This window comes from Semicossyphus pulcher, unplaced genomic scaffold, assembly GCF_022749685.1.
Source record: "Semicossyphus pulcher isolate SPU_LCO1_2020_fin unplaced genomic scaffold, fSemPul1.0.p SCAF_5, whole genome shotgun sequence".
NCBI lineage: Eukaryota > Metazoa > Chordata > Actinopteri > Labriformes > Labridae > Semicossyphus > Semicossyphus pulcher.
The window spans coordinates 15262683-15285466 of record NW_027211726.1 but is presented as its reverse complement, the minus strand read 5'-3'; the positions used below and the strand labels follow the sequence as shown (position 1 = coordinate 15285466).

At 42.7% G+C, this 22784-nt stretch overlaps 2 protein-coding genes across 3 annotated transcripts; both read right to left on the bottom strand.

Annotated features, from left to right (window-relative positions):
- Positions 1-1706: 1706 nt before the first annotated feature.
- On the bottom strand, positions 1707-4084 carry stmnd1 (stathmin domain containing 1). The gene is made up of 5 exons (XM_069682054.1): positions 4016-4084; positions 2827-3004; positions 2603-2742; positions 2237-2365; positions 1707-2117 (listed from the first exon to the last, which is right to left on the bottom strand). Exons 1-5 carry the CDS (start codon positions 4082-4084, stop codon positions 1707-1709), a joined length of 927 nt encoding a protein of 308 aa, XP_069538155.1.
- A 3344-nt stretch (positions 4085-7428) lies between these two features.
- On the bottom strand, positions 7429-22434 carry nup153 (nucleoporin 153). 2 transcript variants are annotated; one of them, XM_069681765.1, is made up of 22 exons: positions 22333-22434; positions 18745-18967; positions 18313-18588; positions 16961-17100; positions 16012-16140; positions 15609-15725; positions 15383-15427; positions 15136-15189; positions 13558-13695; positions 13392-13444; positions 13077-13212; positions 12553-12714; positions 12372-12470; positions 12186-12270; positions 11995-12096; positions 11259-11912; positions 10940-11119; positions 9848-10765; positions 9220-9639; positions 8873-9091; positions 8579-8759; positions 7429-8380 (listed from the first exon to the last, which is right to left on the bottom strand). In XM_069681765.1, exons 1-22 carry the CDS (start codon positions 22408-22410, stop codon positions 8296-8298), a joined length of 4494 nt encoding a protein of 1497 aa, XP_069537866.1. In that variant the 5' UTR covers positions 22411-22434; the 3' UTR covers positions 7429-8295. The 2 variants fall into 2 exon arrangements, with proteins under 2 accessions (XP_069537866.1, XP_069537867.1); XM_069681766.1 differs by having other exon boundaries at positions 18745-18964.
- Between the last annotated feature and the right edge of the window lie 350 nt (positions 22435-22784).

Here is a 22784-nt window from a genome sequence, read left to right as displayed (position 1 = left end):
TGTTATGATTGGAGAAGACCGAATAAAACAGTCAGAGATCAACTCAATCAAGAGTCTCTGAACATCAATAATTAAAGCATCTCGTGGAGTTCGGGCCTCTTTTGCTCTCAGCTGACTGACAGCTGGATGTTTGTCCCTTTGAGCAGCCGGGAAGAGTCAGCTCCAGTAATGTGAGCGCGAGCTGTGATGTTAATCATTCATGGCGTCTGTGAGCTACTGTGTTCCTCCTGGCGTACACGTATCCTGCTGTCTCACTATAAACACATTAGAATATCATTATGTGTTATATACTGTATGTTGTGAAAACATATGTTTAACCTTGGCAATGAAATGTCAGCAATTGGTCCAAATGGCTGCTTACATTTGTTTTTCTGCACTTTGCGTGAAAAAATGTGCTGATTAGTTATCACCTATATTTGCTCCTGATAAAAACTAAACGCAAATTCTGTATTCTCAAAAGTTCGACGTCCATGTTAATGTGAACTGCAACCGCAGGGCTCTTGATGACAAAGAAACGCAACCTGATAGAGCGTCTGTCTGCGGTGTCTCTGTCCACTCGCTGTTTTATTCATGCAGCCACGCGCGATCTAAAGTCGGAGTGGAGTCGTGAAAAAAAGGGGGACTAGTCTAGAGTTTCTCAGGCTGAACAATGGGGATCCGGTCAGGTTGCGTCCGATTGTTGTTTTCTGTTCATGTGCAACGTGCTGACTTGTCTGAATCCTCTTATACCTTTCCATTAACAGGCTGTTTTCCCATTTAAAGCATTACTTGCACTTAGTTTGCAGATATGCTTAAACAGAACATGCCTATACAGTAAATACGTGGCAGTAATAACTGCTAGAAACATCCTTTACAAATGTACCAATTTAAGCTAGCTCTGTTTAGTCAAACTGATACATTTTCAACAATAACATAGGATTAAGTTGGCGTGTTTTTAAACCATTCAAGATAAAGCCTCTCCTGAAACCGTAACGTTCATGCTTGTTTGGCTGAAGCACACACCTGTCAGGCAGACAAGCTTAAGGTCAAAGGTCACTCGAACAGCTGAATACCCACAGTTCAGTCACACCGAGGTTGCATTAACAGGAAACAACCTCTCAAAAACAATCAGTCGAAAAGTTATAATCGACTTAAGGAGCTGATTTAATAAAGTTGCCGCATTATGACAAATCACAACACACTGCGAAAAAAATGTAACTTTATTGATCAATAACAGGTTCACCTTCTCGCTCAAGGCACTTCCTCACATGCTGCCAATCCTCCTCCTGACGACCGACCTCAGGGAGCTGTGATACAACTTTATCCCACTGAAACAGCGCCATCTACTGGCCGACTGTAGAACTGCTCAAAGGACACTCCACATGCAAAGTGAGACTTTGAATCAATTAAATGTGAAAGAAAAATCTCATGTGAATTTATTGTGTATGTTGGCAAGAACATTAAGTCTAGATCATGTTTATTTGAGCATTCATTGAGGTAAATTAAACTGCATAGGAAAGAAGACCCTCATATTCCGTTGAGCTACAAAATAGGCCAATCATAGATGAATTACATCTGGAAATTTCTATACAACAAAACATACTATTTAGATTTATGTACATGTTTCCTTTAAGAGTTTGACCAGGCGTCTCTTCTCTGCAAAAGGAATCATTTTGGCCCTCTCTTTGTCTCTCTCAGCGCTAATTTGTGGCTCTTTTTTGTGTAAATTAAAACAAAAAGCTGGAATCGCACTCCAGCTCAGCTGAGGCTGTGAGGAGCGGCTCCTCCTTTAGCTCCTCCACCTGAGTCAACTCCTCCCCATCACCCGCTCTCTTTGCATCTTTGTTATCTCCTCTCCCTTCACCCTCCTCTTTCTCCTCTCTCCTATCTGCTTTGCCTGTATCCTGCTTACTCTCCCTGCCGTCACCTGCAACCTCCCTCACCCACTCTCCTCCCTCGGCCTCCTCTCGGGGGATCTGGCTGTGAGGCGGTGGGTTCAGGGCGTGTGGGGTCAAAGGTGACTGTAGCGTCTCCACAGGTGTGGGATGTACATCCTCGTCTGTGCTGGAGGTGGGTGCAGGGCCACGAACGCGTGCAGATTTGGACCTCAAACGCGTCTTTAGCTCGTCTTTCTTTAACTGAGAGAGAGAGAAGAGAGGAGCGTGTGTGAGAGGAAATAATAGGATAGACTAACACACACACACACACACACACACACACACACACACACACACACACACACACACACACACTGTACCTTGCGTCTCTCATCAGCGAGTCTCATCTTCTCCTCGATTTCCTCTCTGCTGGGGAGATTTTGCGCCTTCTCCTTCAGGGACTCCAGTCTGGCAGGAGGTCTTCGCATTACACCCTCACTGTCACCCAGCTGATACATACACACACACACACAAACACACACAGCAGGGGGAGACAGAGAACATACCATCTCAATATTACAGCACCTGAACGCACCTCCCACTTGAACTGACTGACCTCACCCACCTGTGAAAGACATGCTGGGAAGCACAATCAATAGCCCACACAAACATAATGTTGCGTTAAAAGTAACGTTGTGTTTTAGCATGTTTTAATTTGCTGTGACCAGTGTGGTCCATGAACCCACCATGATGCTGTATGCCTCCCCAGTCCCGCCGCCCCTCTCTCTGCTCTGCCCTGCTGGTATGATGCCCTGTAGCAGCAGCTCCCCCAGGATGTCACTGGAGTTTCGACGCTCCTGCACTCGGCTCTCCTGCTGCAGCGAGCCTAGGAAACACACAGATGTAATAAACACACTTTAGATTATGTGAAGTGGAATATCTCCAAAGCGTAATTTGTGCTCATACTGACCATCTTGTGTATATCTGTCCGTCTCACTTTCTCCGACACGCGATAGAGGAGGGAGTTTTCTGGGCACTGCTCCAGGTAAGTCAGAGACATCTCTGCTGTCCATCACCACCCCGCTGTCTGTGGTGACCTTTGACACGGCCGAGTCTCCACGACCATCAAGTTTACTTGCTGTTTCATCCTGACGGCACAGAGACACGTATGAAGGGAGACATCTGTATATCCCAACCCCATTCAGTATCCCAGACATAAAGTTGTCATGGTGGCATCTGTGTGTTAACACAATTTCATGAACACAGTAGCTAAGGAACAATAATGATACACAGCAGGTAACACACCCAAACTACATCATCTCATACTTTGAAACCAAGTTATATAGTAACTAGCCTATATTTTTTAAATATATTTTATAAATTATTTTAAAGTTAACCATCCAAGAATTTATAAACTAAATGGCCATGACTTTTCTATAAAAGTGGAAACTTGTAGGATCTGGAATTTTTTTAATTCATACATGTAATGGGACTTTTCCCATGAAAAACTTCACTTCACCACCAAACTCAAACTGTAAATCAAGTCAAAACACCATGTTATATTGCAATCAATTATATCCATATTAACTCCTTTTAAATCCCATTAAAATATCTCGATTATATCACTATTAATGGAATTATAAGCATAATAAAAACAGCATAATGGAGGCTTTTACTTTTGATACTTTAAGTACATTTTGCTAATAGTATGCTGGATTTTGGGTATTTTTACATTATGATATTGCTATATTTACTATGGTAGAGAGCCTATATACTTCCACCACCATTGACTCAATTAATTATGATGTCTAATGCGTTATTTTATTGTTATTAACAACAATAATTAATTGTTTTATAGTAACATAAGGAAACTAGGCAGTAAATAGGCACCTGTTAACATTCGGTCCTTTCGGGTCACAGAATTTAATGGCACGCAAATTTAGGCGTAACACGTGTAACGTTTTTTCATTACTCTTGAATATCTGCCCAGAAGTGTTTACTTTTCCTGACTGTGAAACATTTTTTAGACAGTACTATGGAGGAAATAACGGTTTAAACTCCTCTCCGCCGTTTTAAAACGTGTATTTTGTTCCTGTTTTAAACTTCTCTCCACAGTTTCAGCTAACTGAAAGTGGCGGGTTGAGTGACACGGAGCCTACCTCGTCTCTCTTCACCTCTTCCGGTCCCAAAGGGTGGACCGCAGTGTTTGAGGAGCTGGCGCATCCCATGTTCACCTCAAAGCAACGATATGAAATAAGTCCAGAGAAGTCATAAATGTCACGGTTAATCACTTCTCGGTTTGGGTTTTCTCCCCTGTTTAACCCAGGAAACGTCGCATTCCTTCACACACTGTCACCATGGACCCGGTGTTGCTAAGGGGCCGTTGCTACAATAAATCTGACCCGGTTAAAGAGGTGACACCCAGGAACAAGCTGCGGTGGATGTCAGAGTCAGGACACTACAAAACACCGTATTCACGTTTCTGTTACCGCACTGATCCACTTTTAGCAGTTGTGTTACTGACACTGGTTACCTTATCAGGTCATCATAAGGACTCTTAAGCCAGGAAGTGCTGAAATACTGAGGTCAAACTGAGTCCAAGACCTCTAACCAATCAGCCCCACACGCCCTAACACCTGAAACTATTATCACAGTTTACTTTTCATTTTAATTGTCTCTTTTTATTTCCATGATTATTCAATTCGGATTCCTACCTGAATAAAGCAAGAGGACTACATTTGATGGTGTAAACTTTTTAGTGTGATTTAAAAAAAACTCCTAAATATAGATAACCAGTTTCTTCCATCACATACATCAATTGATTCTACACGAGCAAATGTAATTTGTGCTTTGAATTTTTATATTTCAATTTTGCAATTTTTGGTTCTCTGGTGAACGGTTTGGAGTTTTCGCTGCACCTCCAAGACTCAGGCATTTTCTGCCAGTTTGTCGTCCAGACTTATCAGACGTCTGCGTGAGAGTTTCGGGTCCTGCCTGAAATATGAAATACAATCAGGGTATCATGAAGAAGAAGCTCAGTGTGAAAGACTAAAAGTTTGGTCCCATTAAAGAAGTTAACTTAGGGTTAAGACTTACTGAGACTTACTTCTGTATTGGGTGTAGTCCGGAAGCCATTTTTCCCAGGCTGAGGCTGATGTGAGGCTGGAGGAAGAAAAAGAAGGTTAAATCCATCCCTTCTCATAACATAATTTTATCGCACAGCCTTTTGTGGTTTTACTCAAATTAGAATTTTCAATTTTCTTTTAAATGTTATTTAAACTATTGAAAACTATTCAAACAGCCTGCAGTAAAACTTATTATTTTTTGACCTGTCTGTACTTTACTTTCTTTATTGATTAAGCACTTGGATTTTATTTATCATTTATTTATTAAGTATCTTGGATTTTAAAAAGTGCCATAACAGCTGAGGTTTGTTACTGCATGGTGAGACTTACCAGGTGAGATTAACTGTAATATAAAATAGAGGGAGGCTCAAACGTTCGTTACCCGTGAGAAATCTTCATGCAGGCTGCAGACCTTTTTCTTGTCTAGTGTCAGCACTTGGTTCCTCAGAGGCTGCAGTCTGCATGTCAGCAGGGTTTGGTTGGTGGACAACGCCGGCAGAAAGAACCTCAGCTGGTCCTCTTAGCGTGCACAGCGTTGCATAAAAGAGTAGAAAAAAGTTGGAATAAAACATACCTGGATTTCATCTCTATGATTTGTGTTTGACCAAATGCTGAGTGGGTTTTCTCTAAAAGATGACATAAAATGAGACAGTATATTGAATCTGAAGGTTTGTATTTAACACATTTTGTTTTACTTTAAAACTTTCTGATGTGAAGGAGTGTAAAGAAACAGGTCATTAGCACGAGTTAGAACACAGAGCCCTCGAACATTTTATATGAAATTACAGCTATTTACATATAAATACATATCTGCTTAAAAAGCATTAAACCCCCATGTGGCAATATATAATTAAACAATATCACATTAGATGTAGTGATATCATGATCTAAAGTGTGGGGTTGCTTTTGTACAACAGTTCAACCAGCAACAAAAGGTAGTATAAAGTAACAAACAGATTATTTTTTGCTCCACAAACTCAACTAGTTCCACAACTTAACTGAAACTGGACTTTTGTTGCCAAGCAACCCAAACATTCTCCTGCACTCTGTGTCTACAGGTGACCACATCAACCAGCGAAATAAGAGTCTGTTATGTGATACAGAGGTACCAGCTTGATCAATGTAGACACACACGGTCTGCTGTAATGTTAATTAACAGTATTGAGAACACCTGGCTGAGATGTTGTTCTCTATATGAGCGCTCACAGAAGGCCTCTTGTCCAATCAGATTACTTTGTTGGAACCAACTGAGGTATAAACATTTTAAAAAGGACTAAACCACCTTAATGTGGGCATATATATTATAACCTAACATCAACAGAGACCATAACTTCAACTGCCATTGATAAACAGATGATGTCATCACCCATACCAGTTTTACAATTAATTTTAACATTACTTATAGTCAATAAGAGCCCCTGATCAGAAATGAACGAACATATTACCGTCTCATATTCATCAAAAGCTTCAAAGTAGGGCTCAAAAATGAACCTACGTACTTCCTAGAAAGAAACATCTATAAATATTATACATTTTTAACTTAATAAAGACAACACAAAATTAAATGAGAGAAAAGTGCCTGTAAAGAGAATTTAGTTTTTACATCTCGACAAAAACAGAACATAAGAGGCATGAGAGGTTTGTCCCAATAAAGGTATCTAGTCATTTAATCAACCAGCCAATATACAGTATATGCTAATATCTAACATATATACACTGTTTGTCCTTTATGAAAACATCAACAACAGAAACAAGAATTCTTTTTATAGTTTTATTGATGGTAATTACCCATGGTTTTAATTTTATCACTCATCCAGTAATAATCATGGCTTTAAAATTAAACTGACTTCCTTAACATCCAAAGTCACCCTCGTCCATTTAAACACGCGATATAAAAATATATACTTAATACTTTGTACAATACTGGTTTTGGTCCAAACAAAAGTGGATCAGAAAAGCCAATATACCTTTAGTCATCAAAGGCTCTCCAATTTGCATTTAAGCTCCTTTTAAATGGATTCGGGCAACTTTGAATATAGGAATTTACATAATAAATTCTAAAGACAAAAATGCTGAATGCGGAGTTGGTAACACAAAAATTCAACTTCACAGATTAAAAAAAAAAAAACATCACTATTTACAGGTTTTTATAATAATATTCAAAGGCCAATTAAGAGAGAGAGAGAAAAAGAGGGAGAGGCAGAGAGAGGTAAAGGGAGAGTATAAGGACTCAGGAGGAGAGAGAGAGAGAGAGAGAGAGACAAGAGGGCACAAAAAGCAGAGCAGTGGAGCGAACCAGAGAGGTCAAAGAATCAAACATGTAACAGAGTTTTGAAACTATGCATTTACAAAGTCCTAAAGGAGTTGAACGATGGCGTAAGCCTCCGGCCCGGCCCATCCTCCGCAGTGCATGGATACGTTTTCCCCTCTCCCACCCCCGCCCTCCTTCCTTCCTTCCATCCTCCCCTTGTTTTTGTTTAAACATTCATTTGCTTGCTCACCTGCTGCGACGCTTGCTAGCCGCCTAGGCGATAACTCTGATTTCATACGCACACTAACACGCAACCTCAGCATGTACAAAGAAACCAAACACACCTCAAGTCTGTACATAAGAGGGAGGAAAAAAAACAAGCACGCTGCATTCACCACAAAGATTACACGCTCATCCCTGTACATACAGCACACTGCACTGACACCACGGCAGCATCTCCGGCGGCTCCTTCTTCCTGTAAGAGGAGCAGTCTAAAAAGTTTTAAGAATAACCGCTGGAGATGAGCTGCACAGCTCTCACTACCTCTCTGCATATCACAGCTCATAACCTGATCAACCAGACTAATTAATAAGATTTTGTGTACACTCACAACTCTTTAGATTTGCAGTTTTTGCCTTTGTAATTTTATTACAAAAAGTCATGCCTCAAGTCTAGCAGACATTTGCCGTAGTTGAAAATATAGATATGACTGTCTTGCTTGTTGTTCAGCAGGGGTCCTTGCTTGATTGTTGTTTTGTAAGTCAGTGTCATTGTTGAGTCGACAGTTTTATTCATGGGAAGTCCTGTGGGGTGGTCTCACATAGCAACAGCTCCGGCCTACGTGTGACAACCTCTGAATAAATCAGCCCAGCCTGCAGCTAAAACGCGCCCACCAGTGCAGCCCGAGCACAAAGTGGCCCCAAGCCTCGGCCCCTTCTTCAAATATTTCAAGTCATTTCAGAGTCCAGATGTCCGGTTTAGACCTTCTGGGACTTTATTCAGCCTTCAGTGGGGAAACAGTCAGTCAAAGTCAAGTCTACTTTAAAGTCGAGTACACGGGGCTCTACTTCCTGCGCCGCACTGCCGTCTTGATCTTGCGACCGGGGATTGCTTGCTGTCCAGCAGGAGAGGCGGTGAATTTTGTTGACCTGAAAGAACGAGTAAAAACAAAATCAAAACCAGCTGGAGAGAGTAAACTATGTCGCTTTCTTAATTCAAAACATAACTAATACAGTTCTGATATGCAGCCCTGTGTGTGTTTTGGTGTTTAATATTTCACATGTCTTATTATTGTGGCTTGGGGCTTGATGACATCTAATGTTTAGGTTGAGAAAAGTGCAACATACCCCATATTGAATGCGGGTGGTTGTGCAAAGTTGAATCCTCCAGGTGTTCCTGACTGGGGTGCGATGGAGGGGTTTGCAGCGGGGGCAGGCGAGGCTGCTGGTCCTGCTCCAAAAGTAAACACACCTGAGGCGTTGTTTGTGGCTCCGAACGCACTGGCTCCTCCAAACTGAAAGCCTCCACCTGAGAAATAACACGCACATTTTGATGTCTGAACTCAACTTTATTGCTTGGGACAATAACTTCATATTGTGAGGATTATCAGGAAAATTCCATATGTTGTTCCAGTCACCCACCTGGTGCAGAATTAGTATTTGCCCCGAAAACAGGTGTGGAGTTGGCCTGCTGTCCAAAGACGGGGGTGGCGTTGGGTTTGGCTCCGAAGGCCGGGGCCTGGGAGGGTGTGGCTGTGAAAGGGGATCCGAAGGTTGAGCCGAATGAGGGGGCCTGGTTTGCTCCGAATCCAGCAGCAGGGGAGGAGCTGAACACAAAAGGGGATGGGGCTGCAGATGGAGCTGTGAGTGAAACAGAAAGATCAAATATATTAATACAAATTAGAAACATTAAGTAAAAATCAAAGGTAAATATTTGATCGTCGTCAATCAAGCCTATAAACACATTATGTTAATGTGCAAAAACACACCTGAAGATGAGTCAGCAGGGGGCGCTGCTGGTCCAAAACCGAAGGATGGAGCAGCAGCAGGAGGAGCAGCATTAACAGGAGCACCAAAGATGAAGGGCTGAGCCGGTGCGGGGGCTGGAGTAGAGTTCAGTGGAGCAGCTGACGGCGCTGACGGCTGGCTGTCCTGACTTTGGCCGAAGACGAAGGCTGCTTTGGCCGGAGGAGCGTCAGTGGAGGATGCAGCGGTCTGACCGAACATGAAAGTGCTGGGAGCTGCGGAAGGAGCTGGGGCCTGAGTGGAGCTGCTGGTGGTGGTGGTGGTGGAGGTGGCACCGAACAGACTGGGTGTTGGGGTGACGGAGGACAGGGTGGTGGAGTCGGTGGTGGTGGTGGGATTGTTAGCCATAAAGGAAAATGCTGGTTTTGGAGCAGCAGCGGGATCTGTCAAAGGAAAAAAACGTATTATGATCCGTACAAAAGATCAGATATGAAAGATTGCTCTCATGTTTACGCTACCACTACACCAGCTGATGGATGTTTACAGAACACACCATGTGTGATGTTGTGTTATCTACAAAGAAATACATTTTGGTAACTGAAATAGTGAGAAAACAAACAACACAAATGCTGCTAGCAAAGGAAAACTCACCTGGAGCACTTTGTCCAAAGTTAAAGGAGGGCTTGGGGGCCTCTGCAGCAGATGTTTCACTCTTATCTGCCGGCTTGCCAAAGGGATATGGAGGTGGAGGTTGTTGTGTTGGAGCACTGGGTTTGCTGAAGGAGAAGCCTCCCGTAGAGGCCGGCGCCGGGGCAGCATCTGCATCTTTACTAGCAGCACCGAAGACGAAGCCAGACGGGGCCGCTTCTTTCTTTTCCTCCGGCTTCCCAAAGCTAAACGTGGGGGCGGCCGGCTGTTTGTCCGCCTGTAAGGATCCAAACGTGGTGCCCCCTTGTGTTGCGGTGGTGGTGGTAGCCAAACTGCGCTCGCCCAATCTTGAAAACACAGAGCCAGTGGTTGTAGTTGTGGTTGTGGAGGAGTTGGTTCCTGTTGATGTGGTGTTTGATGATGCCAAACTGTCGCTCTTGTCTTGAGGAAAAACAGTAGTGAAAGTAACAGAGCATGAAGTGGTGGTGGTGGTGGTGTCTGATGTTTTCTCTTCTGGTTTTGACAGTCCAAAAGTGAAGCCGCCCTTAGAGGAGGTGCTCTCCGTGTTAGACGCTCCAGTTCCAAACACGATCCCACCGCTGGTGTCAAACTTAGACCAGGCAGCTGCAGGTTCTGGGTCTGACTTTTTATCATCGCTCGAGTCAGCTCCGAATTTAAAGCCCTCAGATGAGCTGCCGAACTTGAACCCTGATGAGGCAGTAGTGTCTTTAGAAGTGGTTTCTGATGAGGAGCTTCCAAATTTGAATCCACCTGATGAAGAGGACTCTGAAAGTGAGCCTCCAAACTTGAAACCTCCAGATCCTGAACCTGAGGTACTGTCTGATGTGCCAAACTTTACACCTCCTGAAGTAGAGGAGCCAAATGTAAAGGAGCCTGAAGTCCCAGCTGATGAACCAAAAGCTGAAGAGAGACAAAGAATTACAAAAAAATCAAACAGGTGAAAAGGTTTCTCAAAAGCCAATAATAATAAATGTTATTCAAACCAACAGAATCAGCAACATGTCATCTAGATGGCATTAATATACATATATATAGTTTGTTGCAAAATCTGAAAAAAATGGTTATTTGTGTTACCTTTGGGCTCCACCTTAGCTCCAGGTTTGACTGCCTGACAGGCAACACACTGCACATCAGCAGCTTTATTCTGTAAAAGACAAACATCACAATCCCAGGAGCCCTCTGGCTTCTTGAACGCATCTCCCAACCCAAACACTGGAGCGCTGCTCGCTGAAGAGGAGGCTGCAGCTGAAGCTCCTGTTATGAGCATGAGAAAAAGAGAAATGCTTCACTAAACTTAAAACTCTCCCGTAATGAGTCATGTAATCGATTTATTTTGTGACAAACAAAACCAAAGATTTGGGACTCTTTAGAATTGTTGTCATGCTTTCCTTACCTGGTTTAGCGCTCATGCAGGCCACACACTTTGTGTCCTCTGCCTTGTTTTGTACACAACACGTATCACATTCCCACGCACCCTCTGGTTTTTTAAACTTGTCTCCGAATCCGGTGAACCCCGTGGAAACGGGGGCTGTGGGGGTGGATACAGTCTTAACAGCTGAGAAGGCAGAGGGAAGAGTCAGTGAGGGTTTAAGCCCCGTCCCCGGTTTGGCCGTTTCGCAGGCCACACACTTTACTGCATCAGGTTTGTTGCTAACTAGACACGTGTCACAGTCCCAGGTTCCCGCAGGTTTGGAGAACATTATGCCGAAACCTTTGGTGGTTGTAGTGGTGGAGGTGGTAATGCTGCTGCTCTCTATCACCACAGAATGGGCGGTTGATGGTTTAGAGTCTATAGATTTGGATGCGGAGGAAGCGGGCTGTGGGGCCATACAGCAAACGCACTTCATGTCTGATGGCTTGTTCTGTACCAAGCAGACATCACAGGCCCAGCCTGGTGGGGCTTTAAGCAAATTGCCAAACCCTGTTGAAGAAGGGAGGGTGGAGGTGGTTGTTGTGGAGGAGGAAGAGGGGGCAATTGACGGTGTGGAGGTCTGCGGCGGAGCTTCATCTGGGCTTGGGGAAGTCCGAGCAATGGGAGAAGCAAAGCCTGGACAGAGCAAGTGATGGATTAAAACAGTGAACCTGGACATGCAAACGCTGCACATGTAAGATGAGTTATTAATCCTCACCAGGTGCTTTGAGAAGATCCAGCACGCTGCCCTGCTTCAGGGTCTTGGCTGGTTTGAACGGTCCTTCAAAATCTTCTGTGCTTTTGCTCGTTGTCGACTTTGCTGTGGAAAACAAACCAAAAAAAAGATTCAACTCTAGTTCCAGTTTTCTCAGGAACAACATCATACGGCAGGTGTGAGATAAATCTTACCTGCGGCTGCTATCGGAGTGGACAGCTTCCCGTTTGACATGGAGGGACCTAACTTTGCTACAGGTGCACTAAAAGTGAATCCAGCCTACAGACAGGAGAAGTTAATTATTATTATTGTTGTAATCTTTGGAGCTAGTTTCCTATTTGATCACTAATTAATAATAAAGAGAGAAAACGTTTACTTACTGAGGGGGAAAAGGAAGGTGGGCTAGCAGCAGTTGCTTTGACGATTGGGGAGGAAAATGTAAAAGGTACACAGGGAGGAGTCGAGGCCATCTGTGGCTCCTGGTGAAAACATCAACATTAGCAATAAGCTTAAGAAAATCTCAGCAGTAGCATCTAACAGACTGAACCTTTCAAAACAAACCTTATTTGTTTCCTTAGCGGGAGTCACGGGTGTGACGTTGGGGGTGGTACTGATGGTGTTGGAGGTGGTGAGAGGTGGGAGGGGGGAAGTGAAGCTGAAGGTGGGCAAGGCGGAGGCGCAGATGGGAAGTGAAATTGTAGGAAGGTCCGGTACCTCAACCACCTTGAAAGAGAAAACAAGAGTATAGTTGTGAGCTCAACTTAAACACACGAGACATTTCATAGCGACCTTTAGGCGTGGGCAGTATCCATTTTTTCATACCGTAATACCTTCTTGCCATGATACCGGGGTGTACGGTATATGACGGTATAAAAATAAGCCTAGTGACATTGATAACAACTACAGTACTGGATTTATGATGTTCCTCTTAGCCAATCCTGAGATCACGTCTGATATCGACCTGGTATAAAAGTAGGGACGTCCGTTTCTACAAACGTTGTCATAGTTGCTGAAAAACTACAAAATCTGGAGGTGAAATATGAATAATTGACAAAAACTATAATGGTAATAATACTGTTCCTCACCTCGTCCTCTTCAGGGCGTTTAGAGGAAGGCCGTGCAGTAGTCCTCTCCCTCTTCATCTTGCCCCCTCCAGAGCCGACACCGCTGGCTGCAGGCGTGCTGGACAAAGGATACACTGGCAAGCTGAAACCCGTTGTGCTAGAAGTAGAAAGACAGACAGGAACAGGCAAGGTGAGTAAAGGAAGAGAGAAAGTTTGATATAAACTAGGAATTTTGTGATTAGGTTTTATTGCTCAAATTGTTTTGTATAAAAATAAATGCTTTTAGCAACACAAAACATGATTGTTTACCAGGAAAAAAATACAAAAATGTTTTACCTTTGAGATGGACCTGGGGTTGCTTCAGGTAGTTGTGGTGATTGTCTTGTGGGCTACAGAAATAAAACAGCAAAAGAAATTAGTACAAGCAGCAAGTTTATATTTAACTCTTTGGTTGCATTTGAAAAAGAAGAATCATTGAGGAGAACTAATATGTTCTTCTAACCGTCTCCCTCGGGGTTCTGTCCAGAGTTCGGCTCACTCCCCCGGGAGTCAAAGTGGGCCTGAAGGACACGGAGCGGTTTGACACGGACGCTGCAGCGGGAACCACCAGCTTCTGCACCGGTGGGAGGGAAGTGTCCATCTGAATTATAGAAAGATTGGTAAAAATATAGACACAAGATAAGAACCAGAATGAATGGAGGTGGCAGTGCCTAATTCTTTGTCTTAGTGCAGGGGTGAAAACCCTGCTCCTGGAGGGCCACCTTCCTGCGTGTTTTAGGTTTCTCCGCACTCTAACACACCTGATTCGAATGTTTCGCTCGTTAGCAATCCCCTGAGACGCTTCAGTTGGTTGATAACGAGCAGATCATTCAAATCAGGTGTGCAGGAAGGTGGCCCTCCAGGAGCAGGGTTGCCCACCCCTGTCTTAGTGTGTTTGATATAGCTTATGACTCCAGGAAATACTATTCGGTTAAGGTGTCATTTAGTTTAAATATAATAGACATGGCCTGCAGAGTTTATTCCTCAGATAACTAAACAAGAAACAATGTCCCAGATCATGAACAGAAGCATCTCTATAACCAGTACAAACTACACAGATCAAACTTGTTGCACATCTTATCAGGCTGTGGTTACACAGACGGTGCTTCATGGAAGGATAACCTACTAATAAAAAATATGGGAAATGTCCTATAATTTTGGACGAGAGCTGTATATGCCTGTATATCAAAGACATTAGCTAACTGTAGATATATCAGTATTAGTTTCTATGAGGGCCAATACGTTAAAATTAATTGCCGTACAGATATTCCAAACTAGGAAAGAAGACAAAAAAAGTACATTTCTCAACTGTAGAATGTATCATTAAATGTTAAACATTGATTTTAATAAACAAATCAGATGTAAGATTTTATGTTTGCAAGAAGAATTACTATCAGTCGATACATAGATATACTAGATATCAATATCAGCCTCAGAAAACATTTTGCATCCTGCCGAGGTTAAACCACGACGCAACGCTCAGGCTCTTGTTTTGGATCTGAAAGAGTCAATACACCACTGTTGGGGTTCAAACGCAGCTGTCACAGTTGGGAATGCCTGACAGTTATTACTGAGGACAAGAACTGGCACAATTCAACAAAGCACTATACTTTATACAGTGCACACACACACTCGTGTACTTAAAACATCATGGAGTCTGGCCGAGCTTGCTCATAAGCACTTACACGTAAAATGAAAACACACACACACAAGGGGGTGAACAGCTGTGTCCCAGCCGAGGAGAATCATGTTAACGTGTGTAAAGGAGGCCAACAGGCAGGGGGACAGAAAATGACAAACCACCGCAAGTGCTGCTGCGTTCGTACAATGACATCCCTGTTCCAATCACTAAGCCTTGTGCTAAGCTGCAAACACACAGGAAAGAAGACACAAGGGACGCTGTTGTTCATGCACCCGCTCAAGGTCATGTAGGGACATATGGCATAAAGTTATTTTAAATGTGGGGGAAACAAGGCTTAATGTGAAGAGCACACACACAATAGGACATTCTGACAAATCTTGAGAGGACATCGTCACTTACCCGTTTCTTTTTCGAATGGAAAACTGAAACATCTAGATTTGAGCCGTCCATTGACTGCAAAGAAAAAGCTCATGTCAGAAACAGTCCTAAAGGGATAAAATCATTAAGAGGTACTGTTGTGGTTTTGATGTTGGTATTTCAGGATTTAAAGACGTCACAGATGCTTTTCTCACTGTATTTTAAATTGTGTCACAGCAAATAACGCTAATAATCTTGGTAAATATACGAATAAATAAATAAATCTCACCGCTGAAAGAGGGGATGAGGCCGCGGCTGGGATTCTCCTCGCATCCTGTTGAAGAAAAAGAAAACGTTTGTGTTTTTACATAAATATGATCAAACAGAAACATTACTGATGAGTTATTATGGCACAAAGTTTACATCACACCGCCACACTTTGAAGTGTAATACAGCTCGCACAGAGATAATGGTTTGTTTGTATATCAGTTGTGTGTGTGTGTGTGTACACTCACAGCCAGCGGGCTGGACATGCGTTCCAACGACTGCAGGATGCGTCGGGCTGTGGCGCTGGTCACTCCACAGGGCTGAGCACCAGCAGGCTTGGCCTTGATCTGTCTCCTCACCGGGGCCTGTAGAGCAAGTGAGCTAGTTTAGTCGCCTATTACATTAAAAAACATTCGCCCCGTGATGTTGTTGTCGGAAATTAACTTCTCACCTACTAAAATCCACAAAATATTAAAGTTATAATGGAATGACTTGCAGCGTGCTACTTGAACAAAATGAACAGGGAGGTAAAGATAACTTGCGTTGAACCAGCTGCGCTACTTCAGCAACACATTTATAAACATTTTAACATAGTTTTGCTGTTGATCCACAAGTCACTGTTTTTAGACTTTATGGTTTTCACTAGTTCACCTGATAGGGTGTTCCAGGACGCGCGCGAGAGCTCCTGACTGCAGCTGCCCCACCGTACGTGGTCTTCCCGGGGTAGAAGGGTGAATCTCCAAGCTGGCTGGAGTTTAGCACTGTGTTGTTGAATGTTGACTGAAGAAGAGAGAGGGTTACAATTAATCAGGGCCAAGCGACATCGCACCATTTCATTACTTACAAATGACATTCTGAGACATGACATGAAGTGATTTTAATGCATTAAACAAGGGTAAGAAGTAGTTTTAAGTATCAAAAGAAAGCATTTCTATTTTCAATAATCATTCATGTAAGTCCCAACAAATCCAGCTCTTTTCTTCTGTAAATAAAGTATTTTTTTCCCTACAAGAAGAAGATACATCACTGTCCATTGGGGTTTGATGAGGAAATGTGTTGCCTGAAATGTTGACAACGTTTGATGTAACAAGTTCAGACTTGAACCGTTGATCTGATGTTTGTTTTTAAGAGCTTCATGACTTGTCTCACCAGGTAGAAATCTGAGTCTGAATGCAGACTCAAGCACACTGGTAGTTATGAGTTGGCGAGGTAGTGAGGCGTGGTGATTGGCTTGCTGCCATTCTCATTAAATAAAAACGACAACATGTTGAACACACAAGTGAAGCTGAATGCAGCAAATCAAGGTGCTGTCTTGCTAAATATAACATTTGTTTTGCCAGAAAATGTGCGTTAAGGAATAATTAATTTTTAAAATTTGAGGTACCAACATTTGTCTACAACTGTCAAGCATTTATAAGTGGAAAATCTGCAAACGTCTGTGGTTTAAGAAGCTGGAAGCACACATCAAGTGCCAGAGAGATGTTTTAAATCTAAGTGGGTCACTGCTCTAATGGCACAGCCCTAAATTCAACCCTGACACAAGACAATGCAGCAAGCGCTCGTACTTCGTGTATTGATGGACAGACACACAGATACTCACATTGGAGGACGTTCCAAACACAGACAGGTTGAAAGCAGGCCTTTTCAGACTGGACTGGCCTTGATGAGACCCAGAGTTTGTTCTGTCTGTCTCTGGGGACCAAAGTTGGGGGAGTGATGCCGTTTTAGAAGTGGGGACATCTGCAGAAAGAGATATAACTAACATTTTGAAAACAGCAGTCTGATCTCCAGATGTAAGAGAATCATATGTTATATTTCACACATTAATACCATTGCCTTAAAAGGGCCAGTTTTCCAATTTCCAACTTCAGTCCTATCATGTTATTATGGGGAGCTAATCCCATTATGGTAGGGTAGGAAAAAAATGCAATTTCATTCCGTGCCTTTGGAGGACGCTATCCGCTTCTCCAATGAGCCCTGGAAAACCTCTGCCAAACTACATAAAACACGTCATCTGGTGAAGGCCAGAGAGCGTGCTAAACTACTATTCCTCAATCTTGGACACCCGCCTCCGAAGTCATGTCTCGTTCAAAGTCGTCAGGTGTAGACTGCAGACTGTATTTCGGATTCTGTACTGCTCTGGGCCATTGCCTGCAGCGATCAATGTCCTTGACTGGAAAACAGTAGGGGGCGCATTGCATGCTGGGTGTTGTTGGAATGTAGAATGGGCGAAACCACGAGCTGTTTGTACAACTTTCTCCACAGCTATGGCGCCAATTTTAAATATTATTGCTTTTATCGATTACAGAGAACAGCAGCTTTGACTGACAGTGGCTTTTTCCAGGGGCGAACTGCTCCTTTAATGAGTACTGCAGGATTTTGTTTTATCATGTAAAGTCAAAAGTCTGCAGGTTCTCATCTTAACCAATCACCTCAGCAGATCCTTTCCCCTCCATTTGAAGGTGTGCTAATCAGTGAGAAAAGTCTATAAAAAACCAGACGGTTTGCTCTCACTAGCCCTTGGCTGGCCTCCTAGAATTAGCTATTAATAATAATAATAATAATAATAAAAAAAGGTAAATCATTAACTACACATTTCTATTTTTGAATTGGCAGATTCAAAAACATTCAAAACAGGTTGCAGAACGTTACTTTGCACCTCTTATAAAACCTCAGACGGAGGCAACAAAAAGGGCAGACACTAACATTTCTGAGACAGATAATGCACCAATATTTCCTGACCCTGGTATCAACGCACCAACCGCAATATAGTGATAGTAAGGTCATGACCCTCACTTGGCCGCATCTATGCAAGTCATGCACATGTGCCGAAGTGGCTAGGTACAATTTTTTCTGTGTAACATTAACACTTTTATTCTTATATTCTATCTATGCAGACATCCCACACTTTGAAACAAACATGTATCCATTTAAAAGAAAACCAGTTTTTACCTTTGTCAGAGGCGCGGGAGGAGAAGCCACTAGTGGTGGAGATGTTATCATCTTCGTGCTGTGAGAGGTTGTCCTTGATTTCTTTGACCAAGGAGAAGCCCGTGGAAAAGGGGCCAGGTGCTGAGGAGGTGGAGGGTTGGGAGAAGAGACTGCTGGAAGCTCCCAGGACGGGGGAGGAGGCATCCAGCGGGGGAAAGTGGAGGTGGGAGCGACTCAGAGGAGGCCGAGAAAGCACGTATTCCTGAAAGTTCAGGGATGCCCGGCTGGTTGAGGGCTCTGTGCAAAAGAGAAAGAAGCCACAGGTGAGCATAGTGGTGCATTAGGGAGAATAAAACAATGGTATGAATGTGTTTAAACTCAGATCTCATGAAGGTGATATTAATTCACAAACTCATCCTTTTTATGACCTAAGAGACTACATATGACCCTCACCTGTGTAACTGGTGCTTGGCTCTGGGGAGTCTCGTCCATCAAGTGGAGGAGGTCCCTCTTCACTGCCATTAGGAGGAGGTGGCGGCAGCTCGCAGTTCTGATCTGTCCCCTGTGCAGCCCCACCTCCTTCAGGATCATCTCCATTCTTAAAGTATTTCTGCAGCCAGGAGGGAACGATGCTCTTTACTGTGTCTGTCACTCGACTGATGAGGCCTGACTGCTGCTGATGAAGATATGAGAGAGGGAGAGGGAGCGGTGAACCGAGTGATCAAATGTGTGAAGGGAAACCAATGCAGAGACGAAAATGTGAGGTGTTTTTGGGTGACTTACTGCATACAAGGAGGAACTAAAATAACATGCAACACTAAAATTAAGTGGAGAATTATGTAGAACACAAAGGGTGAAATAAAACAGTTCCACTCTTAAGGTATACAAAATAAATATGATTTTTGCATTTCATCATTGGAATCAGCTGCACAGCCCCGCTCCAAATGAGAGCCCATCCGTGCTCCCAAGTGCAAAGCAAAACACAAGCTCAGTATGATGGAAACTGGGTCAGGCACGGTGTATGTGTATGCTTCTGTGAAGCAGCGAGCAACTAACGCTGGACTGCACTGTACGATACTGAGGGCGAGAGCTGAATGAATTCAAGTGGATTGGGACGAGTATCTTCTCACGCCACACGTAGAGGGTAATACGAGCAACGATAACTTCGAGAAAAAAAGTCCTCTACATTTGGGGCACTCCCGAGTTGTAACTGGTTAACTGGAACACCTTTGAATTGTTGTGCAGACAGAGGAGTAAGGTCGTCAGCTTATTATGTTCAAAAAGTTTTCTAAATGCTGTAAAGCCTCAAACCTTGAGCAAAAGTTTGCGCCAGAACTAAATGCAGACTGTAACCAGCTCAGATTTTTGGCAGTTGAATATGATCCGGCTGAGCAAAACAAAATGTGGTCTATTTGTTCTTTTATCCCGCCTAAGCGGCACATCAAACTCCTTTATGAGCCTACATTACTCTAATCTTTAACTGATAAGGCACACTCTTATCAGTTTTTCAAAAAGTCCTGCGCAGACAAAAGAAACTTGTATTTAAAAACGACTATGCGTCAGCCTGGCTGGCAGACCCCAAATCAAACCGAAGAGCATCAAAAAGATAATTATGTTCAACAGGAAACATCTAACATTTAACTCCTTTAATAAAGAGTGTTTCTTCTTCTTGGAGAGGTGGACACGTCTGTGGATAACTCATGTCCTGGAAAGAACCTTGTGCATGATGACCACTGAAGGAATCCCACCCTGAAAACAAGCTACAGCAGCTCAGCTCATTACCCCTTCTGATGTCCGGCATTGATCAAAAAGCATCCAGGAAACAGTAATTTGTGACATGAAACTGCTTTTTTTCCAATTATCAAATCTATTTTTAATCTGTGAAAAAAAAATCAAATAAGGGTCACTTAAGACTGGTTTTGTAAATTTCACAGGCTTCCATGCTGTGACCCTTGCATTGGGCTGTGTACAGTGATGCATATAAAAAACAAAAGTATACAGTATATAGTAAACAATGGTATGCAAAGCGTATCACATGTTTATCCAGCCAACCAAATTTGGGTCTCTTTTCCCAGTGTAAAACTTTATAAGATTATTTCTTTACGTCCTGGATTGATACTGAGATTGAACCTGGATGTCTTTAGGCCATGGCCTTGGGGGAAAGGTTGACAAAAGGTCGAGCTAGCAGGTGCATCACTTCATCTGCTTTTAAGCTTGTGGAAGCTGTCAACTCCTGATAAGAACCATTTGTGCCTCTTGCTTTCTCCTTATCTACAAAATACACCTGTGGACCACTCTGCACTTTAACCTATGTGCAAATAAAAACAACTTCAACCAGTCAAGGGCAACTGTAATAACCACCACAGTGCTAGTTTACTTAGCATTAAATAAGCTACTGTTATTAGGATTTAATGGTGCCACATTTCTGCTGTGGATCGAGCCAAGTGACTAAGTGATCTGTGATTGACATGCAAACATGTAAGATACTTTTTCCTATAATAAGATTATCAGATGACCAGAAATTATCCTGTAATGATAAACACAGTGCATTGCTAGCGGGCAGTTTAATGTTGGTCAAATCCAGCAAAAATGTTTTTCCACCCACAAAGTATATTTTTTATTGCACTGGTATCAGATGGGGCGCTCAGAATCAGCTGACACTCAAGTCAAGATATCAGAATCAGGAAAGAAAACACGTATCAGAACATCTCTACTAGTTTGTGGTGCAGCTGAAATAGTAAAGTTTTAATTGAAATATCTTTCCAATATTTTATCACCACTTTTATATTAATGATGGATGACGGTAGACCAAAGACTGTGGCATGGTCCATTTCTTGCCAAAGCAAGATTTTATAAGAAAAAAAATATAATCATACAACATACATTTGTATTCAATCAATATATTTCTCACCGGCGTGTCATTGTAATGAATTGCTTCATCAAATGTTACGGCTAAATTGTGTTTAATACAAAGTGTTTCAATGCTAACCAATGTGTATAACTGATGTCAGCTATGAACAATGGCTATTCTTCAAAATATTATACGGTGCACCTGATAAAATGACCACTACGAGCACCGTGGTGCTGATGATCTTCAGCTGATCACAATGATTGACTGGTTTTAACACTCTCAATCTTCAGACTGATATCCAAGAAATTGACCGGCATCATTTTCTAAGTAAGGTTTCTATTTCTAGAGCCTCTGGTCAGATTAGGCTGACATTTAGGTAAACAAACTCATTTATACCTCGCAGAATATTTCTTTGTCATAAAAATGGGTTAACGTATCTGCCTTGCAACAGGACACATAGTGTCGTCTGTTACCAATTTAGAGAGGTTTTAAGGCAAACATTAGCTGATGTCCCGGCGGCAGGTGAATCCACTCAGGCAACCATGTGGGTTCCCAATCAGCTAATGCTTCCTGCGCAATACAACCGGCCGAGATTTGGCTAACGCTAACTAGCCTGACATCCTAAATGATTCCCGACAGTCCGCTAACACAATCTTAATGTTCAGCTTCACAGAGGTAGCTTATAATAGCTTTAAACAGGCACAATTTAGAATGAAACCACCACGTCACTCCTACCGGCAACTAAAGAACGGAAGACAACAATGAATTTCACGCCAATGCTAGTCTGCTTGAAGCATTAGCTACATCAGCTAATACTTGGAATTCTACTTCCTAGCTTTCCGCTAACTTCGCTAGCAGCTAAGAACTTACTAACGGGGGCAAACGTTGTTTGTTCCAGCGTGTCATGTGAGCACGTACACTTTACGAAGACCCTGTTACATAGTCTATACGAACCACTGTGCTGTGATTTGACCTGTCAAGTCCGTCTGATTTGGCTAACCAATAAACCAGCTTGCTAGTTCACTAGCATTTCGCGGACATGCTAGCAGCGCGTGGAGGCCACGAGCGCTAACGGCAGGCCATAAAATGTCTCCAACAAAACAATAACAAGAAATATAAGATAATGGCACTTTAGGTACCATAACGTCCTCGGCATGGGCTTTTAAAACGAAAACTTTTTTTAAGTTTACCTGTTTGTTCTTGGCGTAAGGTTTAGAGGCGATATGATATCTCCTGCTTCTAATTTTCCCTCCACCCGTGGCCGCCATGGCTCTTTCGTCTGAGTGTCTATCGGTGTTTCGGCGCCGGATAGCTGTCATCCAGCACAGCGGCCAGTCACAAAGGAATGATGGGAAATGTAGTAGCTGAACATAACAAAGAGGTATCTTCGACTGGACTTTGTACCGCATGGCTCTTGTATGGGGTTATTTTGTGTCAAGTTAGTGAAAAGATTTTATATATCTAGGCTCTTAATATATGATAGTGTTTAGCTGTAGTATAATTAAGTAATTTATGAGTTAATCTAGAGAAAATTATTCAGCAACAATTGATAACCAATTGTGTCATTCATTATTTGTAACTGATTACACAAAAATGTCATACATGCTCCTTACAGTTTCTCAATCTTTAATCTTTAATTTTT

What these genes read in the sequence shown, in the direction of transcription:
- stmnd1 (XM_069682054.1), bottom strand. Translation starts at nt 4,084, where the DNA reads ATGGGATGCGCCAGCTCCTCAAACACTGCGGTCCACCCTTTGGGACCG. An exon ending in AAGAGGTGAAGAGAGACGAG is followed by an intron (nt 3,005 to 4,015) that starts GTAGGCTCCGTG and finishes CTGTGCCGTCAG; the next exon opens with GATGAAACAGCAAGTAAACT. An exon ending in GGACAGATATACACAAGATG is followed by an intron (nt 2,743 to 2,826) that starts GTCAGTATGAGC and finishes TGTGTTTCCTAG; the next exon opens with GCTCGCTGCAGCAGGAGAGC.
- nup153 (XM_069681765.1), bottom strand. Translation starts at nt 22,410, where the DNA reads ATGGCGGCCACGGGTGGAGGGAAAATTAGAAGCAGGAGATATCATATC. An exon ending in CACCTTCCTTTTCCCCCTCA is followed by an intron (nt 12,271 to 12,371) that starts GTAAGTAAACGT and finishes TCCTGTCTGTAG; the next exon opens with GCTGGATTCACTTTTAGTGC. An exon ending in CTTTGGACAAAGTGCTCCAG is followed by an intron (nt 9,640 to 9,847) that starts GTGAGTTTTCCT and finishes TTCCTTTGACAG; the next exon opens with ATCCCGCTGCTGCTCCAAAA.